Source organism: Tauraco erythrolophus, chromosome 2 (genome assembly GCF_009769465.1).
Source record: "Tauraco erythrolophus isolate bTauEry1 chromosome 2, bTauEry1.pri, whole genome shotgun sequence".
Taxonomy (NCBI): domain Eukaryota; kingdom Metazoa; phylum Chordata; class Aves; order Musophagiformes; family Musophagidae; genus Tauraco; species Tauraco erythrolophus.
This window is the reverse complement of record NC_141466.1, coordinates 78,275,276-78,289,339: the sequence shown is the minus strand read 5'-3', so window position 1 is coordinate 78,289,339 and position 14,064 is coordinate 78,275,276. Positions and strand designations below refer to the sequence as shown.

Here is a 14,064-nt window from a genome sequence, read left to right as displayed (position 1 = left end):
TTCTTTCCTTCAATTTCAACCAAGCAGAAAGTTTGAGAAATTAAAACTTTAGGCTGAAAACAACGTTCTTCAATGAATGCTATTAACTACAAAGTTCAGTTTGTCTCAATTCCCATCTAGTACATCAGTACTTAGACTTAGAGATCTGGGTCACTTACAATGTTTCATCCTTTGGGGCTTTTTTCTTTGAAGGTCACCTTTATTACCAGTCTGTTCTTCCTGTCGTCACTCCTGTTCTTCCACCTTTGGCCTTAACGCCCTGCTGGGTAAGAAAATCCCTGCAGAGGGAGAGTGTTTTGAAGTCAGAGCTCATAACTGCTTTTGCTTTACATTTTTCTTGCAGTTCCTTGATGTGCTCTAATTTTTGAGCTCGTGCTTGTTATCTTTTCTAGGCAATATCTATGAAACTATTCGTAATCTCTAGTGTGCTATTTATTGTATTTTTTTTTTTTTATTTTTGAGCGTGGGTGAAGCATTCCAGAGCTTCAAGTGAGAAGCAAGAATGAAGGCTTTTTGTCCTGCTAGTCATTTATCAGTAGCCAAAACTTGGGCAAGCATGAATTCAAGAATGATTCAGAGTCTTATTTTGGATAAAGCAATTATTAACAAGTGACCGTAAGACCTAAGCTCCTAAAGTGGGTGTTGTGGCACTATCTTTTTGCAAATAGTCTCTAGGAAATTCAGCCCGTTATGCTAATGCTTAGGAAGGTAAGCCTGGCAGAATTGGGGTTGCATGAAATTTTCTTACTGCCCTTGAAGGAAAACAGCTTTTCCTTGTGTCTGTCTTTTCTGATGTGCTAGTAAACCAGAACATCTGCTTTGAAATGTCATCTTGAATGATACTGAACACCTGCAGCTTCTTTTTTTAAAAAGAATATTTTAACTGCTTTTGAAATTCATGATTTTAAACACAGTGATACCCTGATACTGCTGAGCAGTACTGTTACCACAGCACGGCAAGGAGGAAAGAAGCCTAAGTTGAGTAGGAGGAGGCAGAAGACACATAAGTTTGAGCCTGTCTGGAGAAACACGTTCAATTCCCGTGAAAGTAACAAATGCTGGGTGTTTTGGCCTTGTCTTGCTTGAAATTAAATATCACTTTCCCCTGAAATCTTACAATATGATTAGTGCTTGATGTGAAAATAAAATTGAACTTCCTGCTTATTTGGTAGCAGTGTTCTAGATAGTAGCCCTGATAGGGATTTCTGTACAGTGTGCTGGCGTGGGACAGCTTCTTTCTTTTGTCCCAATTTTGGGAAAAGGGATACTGCAGAATAACAGCCACAAATAGATGCAGTTTAGCTTGTCATGCTTTAATTAACATAAGTTTCCCATCTGAGTTTCATTTCAGTGACAAGAAGAGTTCTGTTATGCAGAAGTATTATGTGATCTTTTTTTCTAGGAAATATTTTGAAGTTACTTACCAACAATATAATCCAAAGGTTTTAAGTGAGTTACTTACATCTTAAAAAAAATCCTCTTACAAACAAAAACTTCTGTGTTTGTACCAATGAGACATCTTTTGGATTGATTGAAAATTTGAATTATATTCTGCCAGTCTTTCTTAGATTTCGGCATGTTGAGCGTGAATTGACTGTTATGATGGTAATGTATTGTTCTGTTGGTTTGAGCAATAGTGTCAAAAGTCTTGTCATTTAGCAGAGAGAACTAGATATTTGACTTTTCATCCCTCAGCACTTTTACAAATTTAGGGAAATGCTTCTGCTCACTGTAAAAGAGGAAAAAAGAAATCCCCTGAACACTCAGTGTTTCTACTCTGTATGATTTTTGTTGATGAGGAAAAGCATTCATACTTCTCATACATGGGAATAACACTTCTACTGTTTGGGGTAGCATAAGTCTGTGATGCTAATACTCAAAAAGGAAAAGCTAGATTTCTAATTAATAACTTTTTCTTCCACATGCCTTTTTAAAAAGGGCTGTGAAATATATAACGAGTTCAGAACATCTGTGGGTAGCTATAGATAAAATAACCAGAGAAACAGTGATATAAATAATGATAAAACAAGCTGTGACATGTATAGTTTCTTAATAGAGATAGCTTTCAGATTTCCTTTTAGTAGTTTCATTATGATGTATGTAATGCTGTATGTTATGGGGGAATATTCTGACACTTGTCTTGTTTTCAGAGCTGTTGACAGGCAGAATTTCTTGGAGACAGAGCTGAAGACAGTACAGGCCTCACACAAAGATCTGGAGAGCTTCCTCAAGTGGCTTCAAGAGGCAGAGACAACAGTTAATGTTCTAGCAGATGCATCCCAGCGTGAGAACACTACTCAGGACAGTGCCTGCATAAGGGAACTTCGAAAGCAGATGCAGGTGAGAAACTAAATAATACTGCTGTTATTCCTGCTTTTTCTCAATGGGAAATGTTACAAAGGAAAGCTGTACGTTAGAGTGGGGAAACCTGCAGCCTATTGAAAAGTGTGTAAAAACCTCAGTATTTTAGAAGTCAGGTGTGTCAAGGAAGCAGGTCGTTCTTCCTAAGGTTTGAAATAGGCATTTTGTGGACATCTATGGCACTGAGGCCACTTAAATGTCCTTGGAGGGTGACTGTATTCAGGAAGTGAATACTTGGTTAAACCAAGTCATATTGTGTGATTGTCCAACCAAACAATTTAGTCTACTTCCCTCTAAGTAAAGCTCTCGTGGGCTTCGCTGTCTTGTATCCCTGCCTGCTGCCTTCCTCCTGTTTTTCCAGCAATCCAAGAAATTGTCGTGTTTGAATCACCTCTCCTACTGCCCAGTAGCTCCTCAGCTGGCCTTCCTTCCTATGCAGGCTGCAAACTGGAAACCTGAGAAATAACTGACCAGGAGACTGACACCACTTAAGCGTCCTTTTTAGTATATGGACACCCTAGCTTGTCTAAAATCTATACAGGAGATCCCTTCTGCCTGTCTAAGAAGCATGAACTAGCTGAGTACCACATCGTCTGGCTGTTCCTGCCTTTGCATATCCCATACATCTCCTTTGGGAAGGTAGGAAAAAGAGAGGAGCTGGGTTCGGTCTGCATTTGGGGTACAGTGTGTTGAGGTAAAACAGGAGGAAAGGTGTAGAGACTTGACAGCTCTTTTAAAAATTAATGTCTTTGGATCTGTGGCAGCAAAAGATCGAACATCCTTGGCTAAAATAATTTTGTGTTTCTATTATATATGAATTTCCTTTGTCCTGTTTACTTGATGTGAACACCATTCATGTGTCATCTTTCTCCTGAATGTTTTAATACCTTTTTTTTTCCTTCAGTTAGATTGCCTCATTTAGCACAGTTGTTTTGATATGCACAGAACTGGGTGGCTAGATCAGTTATTAAATCCTGCACTCTGGGTTTGGAATAATGTCATCTATGGTCTAAGTTCATGGGGTTTGAACAGCTTATAATGAAAAAAAAGTGCTGCTTTCAGTAATGCTGTTAATCTGAACATATCTTCATTGAATTTAAATGAAAACAGTTTAAAGTATCTGATAGCAAGCTGCTCACTGTAGTCATAAGGAAAAGAACAATATGTTGTGGAAGGTTGTGTCTGTTGAAGATGACATGTCACTCACTAATGTTTGTATGAGTCTGGTCAGTTGGGTAATGCTGAGACTAAGTCTGTGACAGCAACACCTAGAAGCTAATATTATACTTTCTATTGGCAAAAAAAACCCAAACAACTACTGTAGTGGAGGTGGAAGAGCTAAAACAGGGCCACAGGAAGCTAACAACATGAGGCAGTGCTTCCTGTGTGTAAATAGACTTATTTCTGCATTACCTTGCATTCTCTGTGGTCAATTGCATCTAGATAAAGCTGTTTCAATTACAATTTGCTTGTTGGTTCTATGCAACTGTGAAGCACCTTGGTCATGGAAGATTGTTTGCCCTCCTTCATTGTGCTACAGTCCAGTTAAAATTGCCAGTTGCTCTGTGTGAGGGAAGAACTGCTGGGCAAGACTGCCTGCCATGTGGTGAAGGTCTGTAACCTGCTCTTGACCGTGACCATTGTCCTGCCTTGTAACCGTCGAGAAGGCAGACGTAGGTGCTTGGACATGGCCTCTCCTTTGTTCGGCATCCCGTTACCTGATATTCTCCATCTTTTTCTGTGACGATGTGCTTTTGCACACGGTTCGCTTGAAGTATAATCACTTCACTTCCTTTGGTAGTCGAAAAAAGCTTACAATATTATGTGAAGTCATGGGTGAATTAAGTAAAGCATATCAAAGACTATCATAGCATAATGGATTCCAAAATGAACTTTTTCCCCTACCATCTTTCAATCGCACTTTAAATATAATTGAAGGCATTCATATCCTGACACTGGCAAACACTCCAAAATCAACATTTTTATTTTCAAATATTTGTTGAAATGAACTTTTCAAAACAAAATTAAGTTCTAATTTCTTACTGTACCTTAAAAAATCAAGCCCTCTCTCTTGCAAATTCTTAAGCTTAATATCTGATTAAACAAAGATAATTTCCTGTTCTTTTCCTGTTGCGTAGTAAAAAATAACAATATTCTGTTTGTGCTTTGTTGAATATGTGAAGAAGTATTTCTTCTATATGGTTATAAGAACACAAGGCTTGTGACTTTCTCCGCTCTGTGTGAAGATGCCTCTGCCTCTTAGGTCTGTGCATTGAGTAAAACTTTACTATGAGTTTAAGGTGTGATAAATTCTAGGTGAAATATGCACTGAACATGGACAAACCATGATGGAATATGTTTTTGTTGTTGTTATGTCATGCATTTTCAAGATAGGATTACCTGTCAAACTGGCACCTCTGTGTGTGTATGAGAGGACTATCCTCCATTACGTTTTGGGACTAACTTATTTGGCTGCCACTCAAGCCACTCTACAGTGGAATCAGCCATCTGGGCACTGGTGAAGCCTTGTTTTGCCTTCCGTTGCAACATCTGAGGCTAGTAACAGTACTATGCAAATAACGCACACTTTGAGTGCGGCAATGATTTCTTTTTGAAAAGCAGGAAATTCACAATTATAGCATCAGTCTCTTTAATTCATTCTCTCAGTATCTAAATGTTGCAGAAGGCCTTCCTTTCAGGTTAATGCCAAAATGCTCCAGTCTGTTGCAAAATGTTTAGCAGCCACCTGAAAGAGGTTAAAAGCTGATTTGAAGCAAGACACAGAAAATGAGCTAGGAAATAGTAAATACTAATGCTGGGACAATTTTTGTGAAGTCCTGTGCCTACAGATGTAAAGATGTTCAAAATAATTTGAAAATTTTGTTTTATTGTAAGTTAAAATCAACATGACTAGTGATGGGCTATTTGTTTGTCTCACTGCTTGATTCAGACATATATTAGCTGGGAAGGAAAAAAGCAGAACTGAAAGAAGGCAGTAGATGTGGACTGTGGGTTCTGTCTTACACAGAAGAGATTTGAGCTCTGGTACAGTTATTTCTGAATGCCTGAGTGGTTTTGTACTTGTGCTGCTTCACAGGTTTCCTCAAAAGATGTTTGGTAACAGAATATCAGCTAATGATGGTAGGCTAGAGCTGGTAGGTTAAAGGAACAGACCTGTGGGAGAGAAGAGTAAATATAAGCCAGGAGCAATAGAGTACTCCACTACTCATGTGAACAAGGTGCGTCCTGCAAGGTGGAGAACACAGGTGGTAAGATTTCTATATACAGAGTAGAATGAGGGCTCTGTTTCCTTGGAATGATGTTGTCATTGGTGCTGGACAAATCAGCAACAAAACAGAGTACAGGTGAAAAGGGTTTGCCTGAGGACTGGTAGAAATACTGATCCAGTTCTAAAAATAAGGATGAACAGGTTGTGTTAGCAGAATTGGATGGGAAGAGTTTTTAAATGTCCTGTGTGAAGAACCTGCACTTGGCATTCATCTCCTCAGATGGAAGGTGCCTGAGAAGAGGCAAAGCAGTGTATAAAGTGCTAGCATGTAAACTATGCATTATTTAAGATTATATGAACTCGTTATGCTACTGGTGGTGGTGCCTCCATACTGTGCTGATTGATGTACGTGAAATGTGTACGTACCTCTTCACGTGGCAGTATGCACATTAAGTAATGCGATTACTCATAAAGGTGTCTACCACGTACCGTGTGTTGATAACAGCCTCCCTGAACTTTTGCTACAGCAGCCCCTCTAATACAGGTTTAAGTAGATTCATCATACCACCTTTGGAAGTCGTAAGAAATAGGTGTATCTAGTTGCGCTGCAGTGTCGCCACACCTAGGGGTATGTTGGCTGTATTGCATTAGGAGTGCCTCGCTGGTAGCAAAATGCTCCCGTGCTCTTGAACGTCCTGCCGCCGACCTTAGATGGCTTAAATAATTCTGCTTTGTCATGGGAAAAATGCCAAAATTATGTTAGCTCTTAGGATTCAAGGAAGGCTAGAAAAAGAGATGATGGCACAACTGTATGCTTTTAATTTGTCAAAACTCTATTCTTTCTTGTCCTAATAAGTCATTCTGGAAAAGATTTTAATTGGAAAAGGCTCCTGAAAAACATTTCTACTTTCTTGTACAAGTGAGAATCCTTTGAGATCCCTTTAACTAAATTAGCTTTAAGAGAGTTTTCATAGCAGAGAGATTTACCCCCTGCGATTTTTCCTTTTGTATTGGGTAATCTAGTTTTGAGAAGCGCCTGTGTGATTTATTAGCCTTTAACGTATGGCTGATATAATTAGGGCAGGTATCCCTCTGCTTCTCTCTCAAGATTTATAAGACAGTCTGTTATTCACTCACTCTACAGCTCTGCCAGAGCTGCGTTTAGTCTGAGAGCGAGAGCATCCTTTCCCAGAGTGAGGGAGCAAATGCTCAGTCTGCCGATAGAAAGCAGCTATTAGGGGAGAGCTACTGTTGTGATACACTGGAGCCGTCTTCCTAAAGGAATTCCTTTTTTGTTCCTGCAGCTTTCAGACTTAAATCACCAGGAAATGTTATTAATTTAGTGCACTCCTGAACGGTGGCAGACGCTCGGCTGCTCAACAACTTCATTTACCCTCTGCACAAGCAGAGCTGAGCAGTATTGTTTAGAGGAATCCTTGAAGGCTGTAATTTTTTTTTGCATTTGTTTTGTGGGGTTATTTTGGGAGAGAAACTTATGCTGTATCAATCTGCTTTGCCTTTGAAACATATAAAGCCTGTGGCTTGCAAAAGCAGTTCTGGAAGAGAGCATGCTCAGAAAGCTGGCAAATCATTGTCCAGTGACCGGGAGGAAATGATAGTTGCTCTTCATTTATAATGCAAATTCTGAGGTGTCTTCAGAAGTGTGGCAAACTTAAAATGATGGCTGTGGTGAGAACGTCTCTGCAGAAAGTTGTGGTCTTGCTGCATCGTTTACAGAGGATGGCAGTTTCTTCTCCCCGTTACCAGAAGCTTTGTAAGGTAAGAAATGCAAACCCCAAATCTTGAGTGTCTAATGCTAACTCTGTTATCTTTCTGAGATAAAAAGAAAACAAAGTCAGAATGGGATGAGTATCAAAAGTATCTAAGCTATTTATTGTGTTTTTAAAGCCTGATATGTTCACATGCGCATGTTTTGTTAGAGTGCATTACAAAAAAAACCCACAAACAAACAAAAACCCCAACAAAATAGTGCTTGTCAATTAGTGATACCTTTTTTTAAAAAGAAGTGCTCTCTTGCCTACTATTTAGATGTCCAGAAAGAAACTGTTCATGTTCAATGATTTTATGTAAAACACTACCACATCTCGTTTTCCAAAGGAGTTGCTTAATTCTTGGTATATGCAATACTTTTAACTCCTAGGTACCCATTATGTAAAATTAGCTATGTTCTTCCATGCCCAGCGTTTTTGCTTTTGAGCTTTATGAAACTTTTAATCAGGAATGAGTTCAGCAGACTAGTACACAGCCATGGAATTTTGGCTTCACCTGCGTGTATTTATAGAGCTCTTTCAGAAATTAAATAATAATGAAAAGTTAGAGAAAAAGCATGTTGGTAAAGACTACCACTCATACTGGTATTTTTCCTGTTACCTGTTTTGGTGGCTGACTATTTCTGCTTCCACTGAGACAGTGTTTACTGTTTCTTTTTTTTTTTTTTTGTTATGTTTTATTTTTTGTAAGTCCAGTAGTTCAGAACTTTACTACTGTGGTAATGATCTAAGCTACCTAGTAAAAATATATTTTTTTAAAGTAGATTGATCACTCCTCAGATTAAAATAATAATAATAAAAAAAAAAAATTCAAACTGTGGTCTCTAAAGTCCATGAGTTGATACTGCTGCCTGTGTGGAATGGTCATACTGTGGTGTATTAATGGACTTTAATACAAGGACCCTGCTTCATAACTTTGGAAAAATATAAAATTGGAGAGCTCTTCAGGTGAATACTGACATAACCTTATAGAAATTCTGTTTGGCTGCCTTTGAACTTATTTTTTTTTTTTATTCTTGTTGCTTGTGATACTTTAAAACTGTCCGTGGTTTTTGTTGTGAAACTATGCCTGAGTTCTGCATACGAGGTGTGTGAAAACCAAAGCGCATGACCACGTCTTGTTCTGATGATAAAGCAAAGCCACTGTAACATCATACTTGCTTCAATCTGAAATGTGTTTTCTATTATGAGAAATACAAAAGTGACACCAAGTGAAAAAGATCCCACCTTTATAGTGGAGTTTGGAAGTAAGACAAGGGTATAATGCAATATCTGGTTCATAACAGTGAAGCTGGTAGAGGAAGTTCTGGCATATGGGGAAAATCACATTTTCAACTGTTTCGGTGTGCTTCTGTTTACAAAGCTGTACCAAGAGGTATGGTACATACCACAGCTATGAAGAGTGATAGACAGTAGTTTGTGTACATAAAAGCTATTTTAACAACCATGCCTCAGTTATGCTTGTCCTTATCAATTCTATCATTAAACAGCCCTGTTTGCTTTTGTGAATAAGGCAAATCTTTTTTCATTAGTGTAGAGACATGGGTTTTAATTATCTTTTCATAAGCACTGGGAAAGTAAAAGTCCTTTAAAACCTCTTTAGTCATCTTTTTGTGTATAAGCTTGTTTGTTACAGTGTTTGTCAAACAAGAACTATTTAGTGACTCTTGCAGTAATAATTAGTAAATAATTAGTCTGAGAGCCTAGCTGAATGGTTGGATACTTAATTAGTTGAATTTAAATCTACCCGAGGGGTAGTAAAAGAACCACTCAAAGACTGTCATTAAAATATATTTTCTGATTGAGAATCAGTGATAGCCTTGGGAATTTTTGTGTAGCTTAAAATACACATTGTACGTTTTTCTGTTTGTTGAAAAGTGATGCAGCTTAGTTTTTTTCAGATGTCTGTGCATACGTTACTGAAAGTAGAATTGTTGGTGTGCCTGTGGAGTTAAAGCAAACATTGAGGAAAACAGGAATGGTTTACAATCCCAGTGATTTCCAGCAGGTGTCAATGTAAGGCAATGATAAATGGGAGTCTGATGATGGAAATGTTAGTGCTTAGATGAGAAAATGGTATGGAAATTACAAATTAAAGCAACTATGACAGCATGTCAGAAAGAATCTCTTGTAGTGGTGTGGATACTTGTCTCTGGAATTTCACAAGTTTGTACATGTCCTGTGAAATCTATGGATACACTAATATAGTTCAGTTCTGTCGAAGAGAAGTTATTTACTGTAGAGCATATGGATTACTGCACTGTGTACAGGGCAGTAGCTTCATGAGCGGGCATCTGAATGTTTCATGTGAAATGTCCTCTGAAGCATAACAGAGTGCCAATGAAATAAACATTAAAAAAGTGCCAATGAAATATTTAAGACAAATTCTTGAAGGTAGTGTTTGTCTGTTTTAACCTGCACTGTTTATAAAAGAATAAACAGGGCTTTATTATTGAACTGTGCTGAGGAAAGTCATGATCGTTTTTCGTATTAGCAGCTTTGTGTAATAGCAACTCTCAGAACTTAGTCTTCATTTTCAAATTTCTCAAAAGCAGAAACAAAAATAAACACTTTGACATACTACAGCATTGCTGAAAAACAGGAAGTCAAGGTTTAGGATGTTTCTCTTGCTGCTTTTCCTTTCACTAATTCCTTTATACCAAGGTGAGTTTTGCCAAGTGTAACTTTTCACTAGTAGTGCTGTTTGATTCTTTTACACTGAAATTAGTGGCATACCAAGGCAAAACATGTACACTTAGCATTGTGTTGTCAGGACAATGCGTAATAAGTTTTGCTTTATTGTTAGCAGCTTTTTTTGGTAAATCTTTTGTAAAATTTTGACACTCAAAGTGACCAACCAGAAAAATGTTTTGTAGGGGCTGTCATCCGCTCTGTGTTCTTGCTAATATGTGATTGTTCCTCAAAGAATGTCATCTATTAAGTATATCCAAATAGCTTAGACAAGAATGAATTCAGATTTTTATTGGGAACAGGAAAAATCATGGTAAGGTACAAATAGATAAATCTGTTCTGAGAGACCAGAACTACGATAATACTTATGAAAATGAAGTAAAAAATTGGGAAGCTTTCTAGTTCCCTTACAAGTGAAAGAATAGTGCGTCTCTGTTAGATAGTTAAATGATTACCTTGAAATATGTATCCTGCTTGTGGAGCTTGACTGTGACATTTTTGAAGCACATTGCTGGCATTCAGGGATTGGAGTGTTCATCCTCTGGAAGACAGAGTAACATAGCTAGTAGCTGAGACAGTATTTTCTCATTTCTTTTGTGATGACTTCTCAATAAGAACTCTTAAAAAATAAATAAGTAATCAACCCCCTTCGTATAAAATACTTGTAATCTCAAACCTGATTCAAAGTAAGTCTTCCCTCTGAAGTGATACATGGTAACTTAGGTGAGTTCCTGACTTATTCAACTGTGAGAGAAATGATGCATCAGAAACACATATCTTCTTTTTCTTTTTTTACGAATACATACCTTAAAATGCAATTCTCTCATTTTCTAGTTTTTCATGGTTTTTATGGCTAGTGTTAAATTTATAAAACCACAGGAAGTTAAGAGCACAGTGAATGCTGGGTTCAGCCCAAATCCTCTTTTGCTGTGACACTGGTGATAGCATTCCAGAGGACGTTTACGTTACGCTGAGTTTCAAGAATAGCTGCACAGGCTCTGTTACTATGAAAGTCTGAAAAAATGTGAAGGTCATGGGTGCTAGGCAAAAAAAACGGTGAAAGGCTGTGTTGAGAAATGAGTAGGTTAATCCTGTTTTCGATTAATTCAATCAATGAAGATAAGTTTTTTCTAATGTTTACATAACTTTAAGATGATTGAGAAAATAAATCATTAGCATTTGATATATGAATGCAGGTAACCAAGTGTGGCTGAAAAGGAGGCATTACAGCAGTGACGTAGAACATATTTTTTGGTTAGTAGCAGTGAGAACAAAACTTAATTTTGGAAGCATGTCCTGAAGCAGACTGCTGTATTAAGCTAGTTGTGGGTTGGAAAATGTAGCAGTGTCACCAAAAGCATTGCTAAATTATGCAGGCAGTTTACTTTTCCAGATGAGAAAGTTAAGTCCAGCCTGCTTAATATTGCTCTAGTAGAATAAGAGACGTTTTAATTAGATCTACATCTACCACAAAGGAAGCCTACAGAGGGTGGATGCAGGGACAGGTAGCCTGGGAGGAATACAGAGAAATTTTCTGAGCAGCCAGGGATCAGGTTAGGAAAGCTAAAGCCCTGATAGAGTTGAATCTGGCCAGGGACATCAAGGGCAACAAGAAAAGCTTCTATAGGTATGTCAGTGATAAAAGGAAGACTAGGGAAAATGTGAGCCCGCTCCAGAAGGAAATGAGAGACCTAGTTAGAATATGGAGGAGGCTGAGGTACTCAATGACTTCTTTGCCTCAGTCTTCACTGGCAAGCGCTTCAGTTGTGCAGCTCACAGAAGGCAAAGGCAGGGACTGGGAGAATGAAGAACTGCCCACCGTAGGAGAAAATCAGGTCTGAGACCATCTAAGGAATCTGAAGGTACACAAGTCCATGGGACCTGATGAGATGCATCCATGGCTCCTGAAGGAACTGGAAGATGAAGTTGCTAAACCATTATCCAGAAGTTGTGGCATATGAATAGGCTAAGAATGCACATAAGTCAATGATCATTTAAAATGAAGGAGATGGACATAATTTCTTTTTGGATACAGATTAAAAGTTGGAAAGCTGAAAACTGCTCAGAGAATACTTGATATGCATCAAGTATGATGATGATATGCATATGGGAGTCTTAGGAGATGAAAATTGTTTTGTTACTGTCTACTTAGCACTCATGAGGTCATGTGTAGAATGTTGTGGTTGGTTTCAGGCCCCCAGTTTGAGAGATACTGAGAGACTGGGCAGAATGCAGTGCTTGGGGGCTGGAGCACATGACATAGGAGTAGTGGTGGAGGGAGCTGGCTTCATTTAATTTGGAGGGGAGAAGGCTCCAGGAGTTTCCAAATGCTGTCAGTGCCTGTCTGGTGGGTTCTTATTAGCGAAGCCTCCTCTCAGAGGTTCCCTGTGAAAGAAAAGAGGCAGTGGGAACAAGCTTGTAGGAGGGGAATTGGGTGTAAAGGCAACGATTCTGCATAGCAAGTGTAGCTGAGCACGGGAGTGGGCTCCCAAAGAGGCTGCTGTATTTCTGTCTCTAGAGGTATTAAAAACTGTAGTGGATAAGGTCCTTAGCAGCAGGCCTAGCTTTGAAATTGGCTACTGAAATTGGCAGGAGGTTTGACTGTGTGACCTCCAGAGGTCTTCCAGCTTTTGACTTTCTATGATTGTCTGTGCTAGTGCCCTATTAGCTTATGAGTGAGACTAAAATAGTCAGAACTATAGCACGTTGGTTTTGAGCTGTGACTGTGGTGCCTACTTCTTATCAAAAGGAACTTCACGTTTTTACCCCAAGTGAAAAATTCTTACTACTCTGCTGGCTTTTGATCTGAATCTGGGCCTGCTATGAGTCTGCTGTACAGCCATAGCACGTATTCGTTTGTGGATCCTTTTGCTGTAGTGTAACTTCAATGATAACAACGTGGTACAGTCAGGTGTTTGGTGAATTTTGTGGCTGTGATGAGAAGGCACTTTAATATAGCATAAAACTTCTTGTCATCTAATGTGCCCGCTCCCCTTACTTTTTGCGTTTCCAGATGATGTTTTCAAAACTCAGAAGAACAACATGCCACTAATCCTTTTTAGAGAGCTTGAGTGATGAGGCTGACCTAAATGTATCTGGTTTGTTTAGCCGTCTCTCTAATTATGATCAGTGCCAAATGAAACTGTATAATAAAAGGGTACTTTATTGTAAATCCTTTTTTACAGAAGACTCTGCTCTCTGGTGCTCTGTATCAGGCTTCTCCAGAAATAAAATTTTCTCGAAGGTGAGAGAACAAGGAGAAACAAAATGGGAGACGACATAGAGCTTCATGACTTTGATATTTTAACTGCTGCACCAGTCATTCCTATTTGCAAGCAGAATGCAGCTTAACAGGAGAGAAGATGAGTTCTAGGATATAACTATTTTTTAATAACATTTCAGTAGTATTTTGGAAGGAAGGAAAGAAGGAGAGAGAGGAGCAGAGTGAAATATTTCAGGACATGCTTTTAGAATCCTCTTACATTTAAAGGCAAGTCTGATTTCTGAGCTGAAAATATTTTGCTGTTGCAACAAGAATGAAAATGAATATAAAATATAAGGTAGTTCTATTAAGGCATGGATGTAGGATTAATGGGAAAATTGACTTCCATGAACTTCACGTGTTTACAGGAGCTGGATCAATATTTGATATATGAGACCATCTTACTGTAGTATTTTTACCACAGTGCTTTTTGATTGCTGCCATTTCTCAGGGACCAATTTTTTTTTTTTTCCTCACTTTCCCTTAGGACTCAATTACCCTGCCCAAATTCATGAAGTCCTGAAGCAGTAGACGTCTAAAGAAGCATAGTGCTTTACTAGTTTCCTGTCTTGAGAACTGACCATCTGTCTTGTCGTCTGCCTCATTCACATCATTTGTGCTTATTTTTAAGAAACCTGCACTGACTGTGTAGCTGGGAAATTCCTGCTGTTTGAAGCTGTCCTGTCGCTGCTAGTCATCGGGGACTCTGGAATAGTTCTGCCCTCCCCTTT

The 14,064-nt window shown here is 38.6% G+C and overlaps 1 protein-coding gene across 1 annotated transcript in view; it reads left to right on the top strand.

Annotated features, from left to right (window-relative positions):
- The window catches only part of UTRN (utrophin), a 366,325-nt gene that overhangs the window by 143,874 nt on the left and 208,387 nt on the right, over positions 1-14,064 (top strand). The window contains exon 51 of the mRNA XM_086631518.1: positions 2,151-2,340. Within this exon, the coding sequence (XP_086487644.1) occupies positions 2,151-2,340 (190 nt within the window). The remainder of the gene's footprint in view (positions 1-2,150; positions 2,341-14,064) is intronic.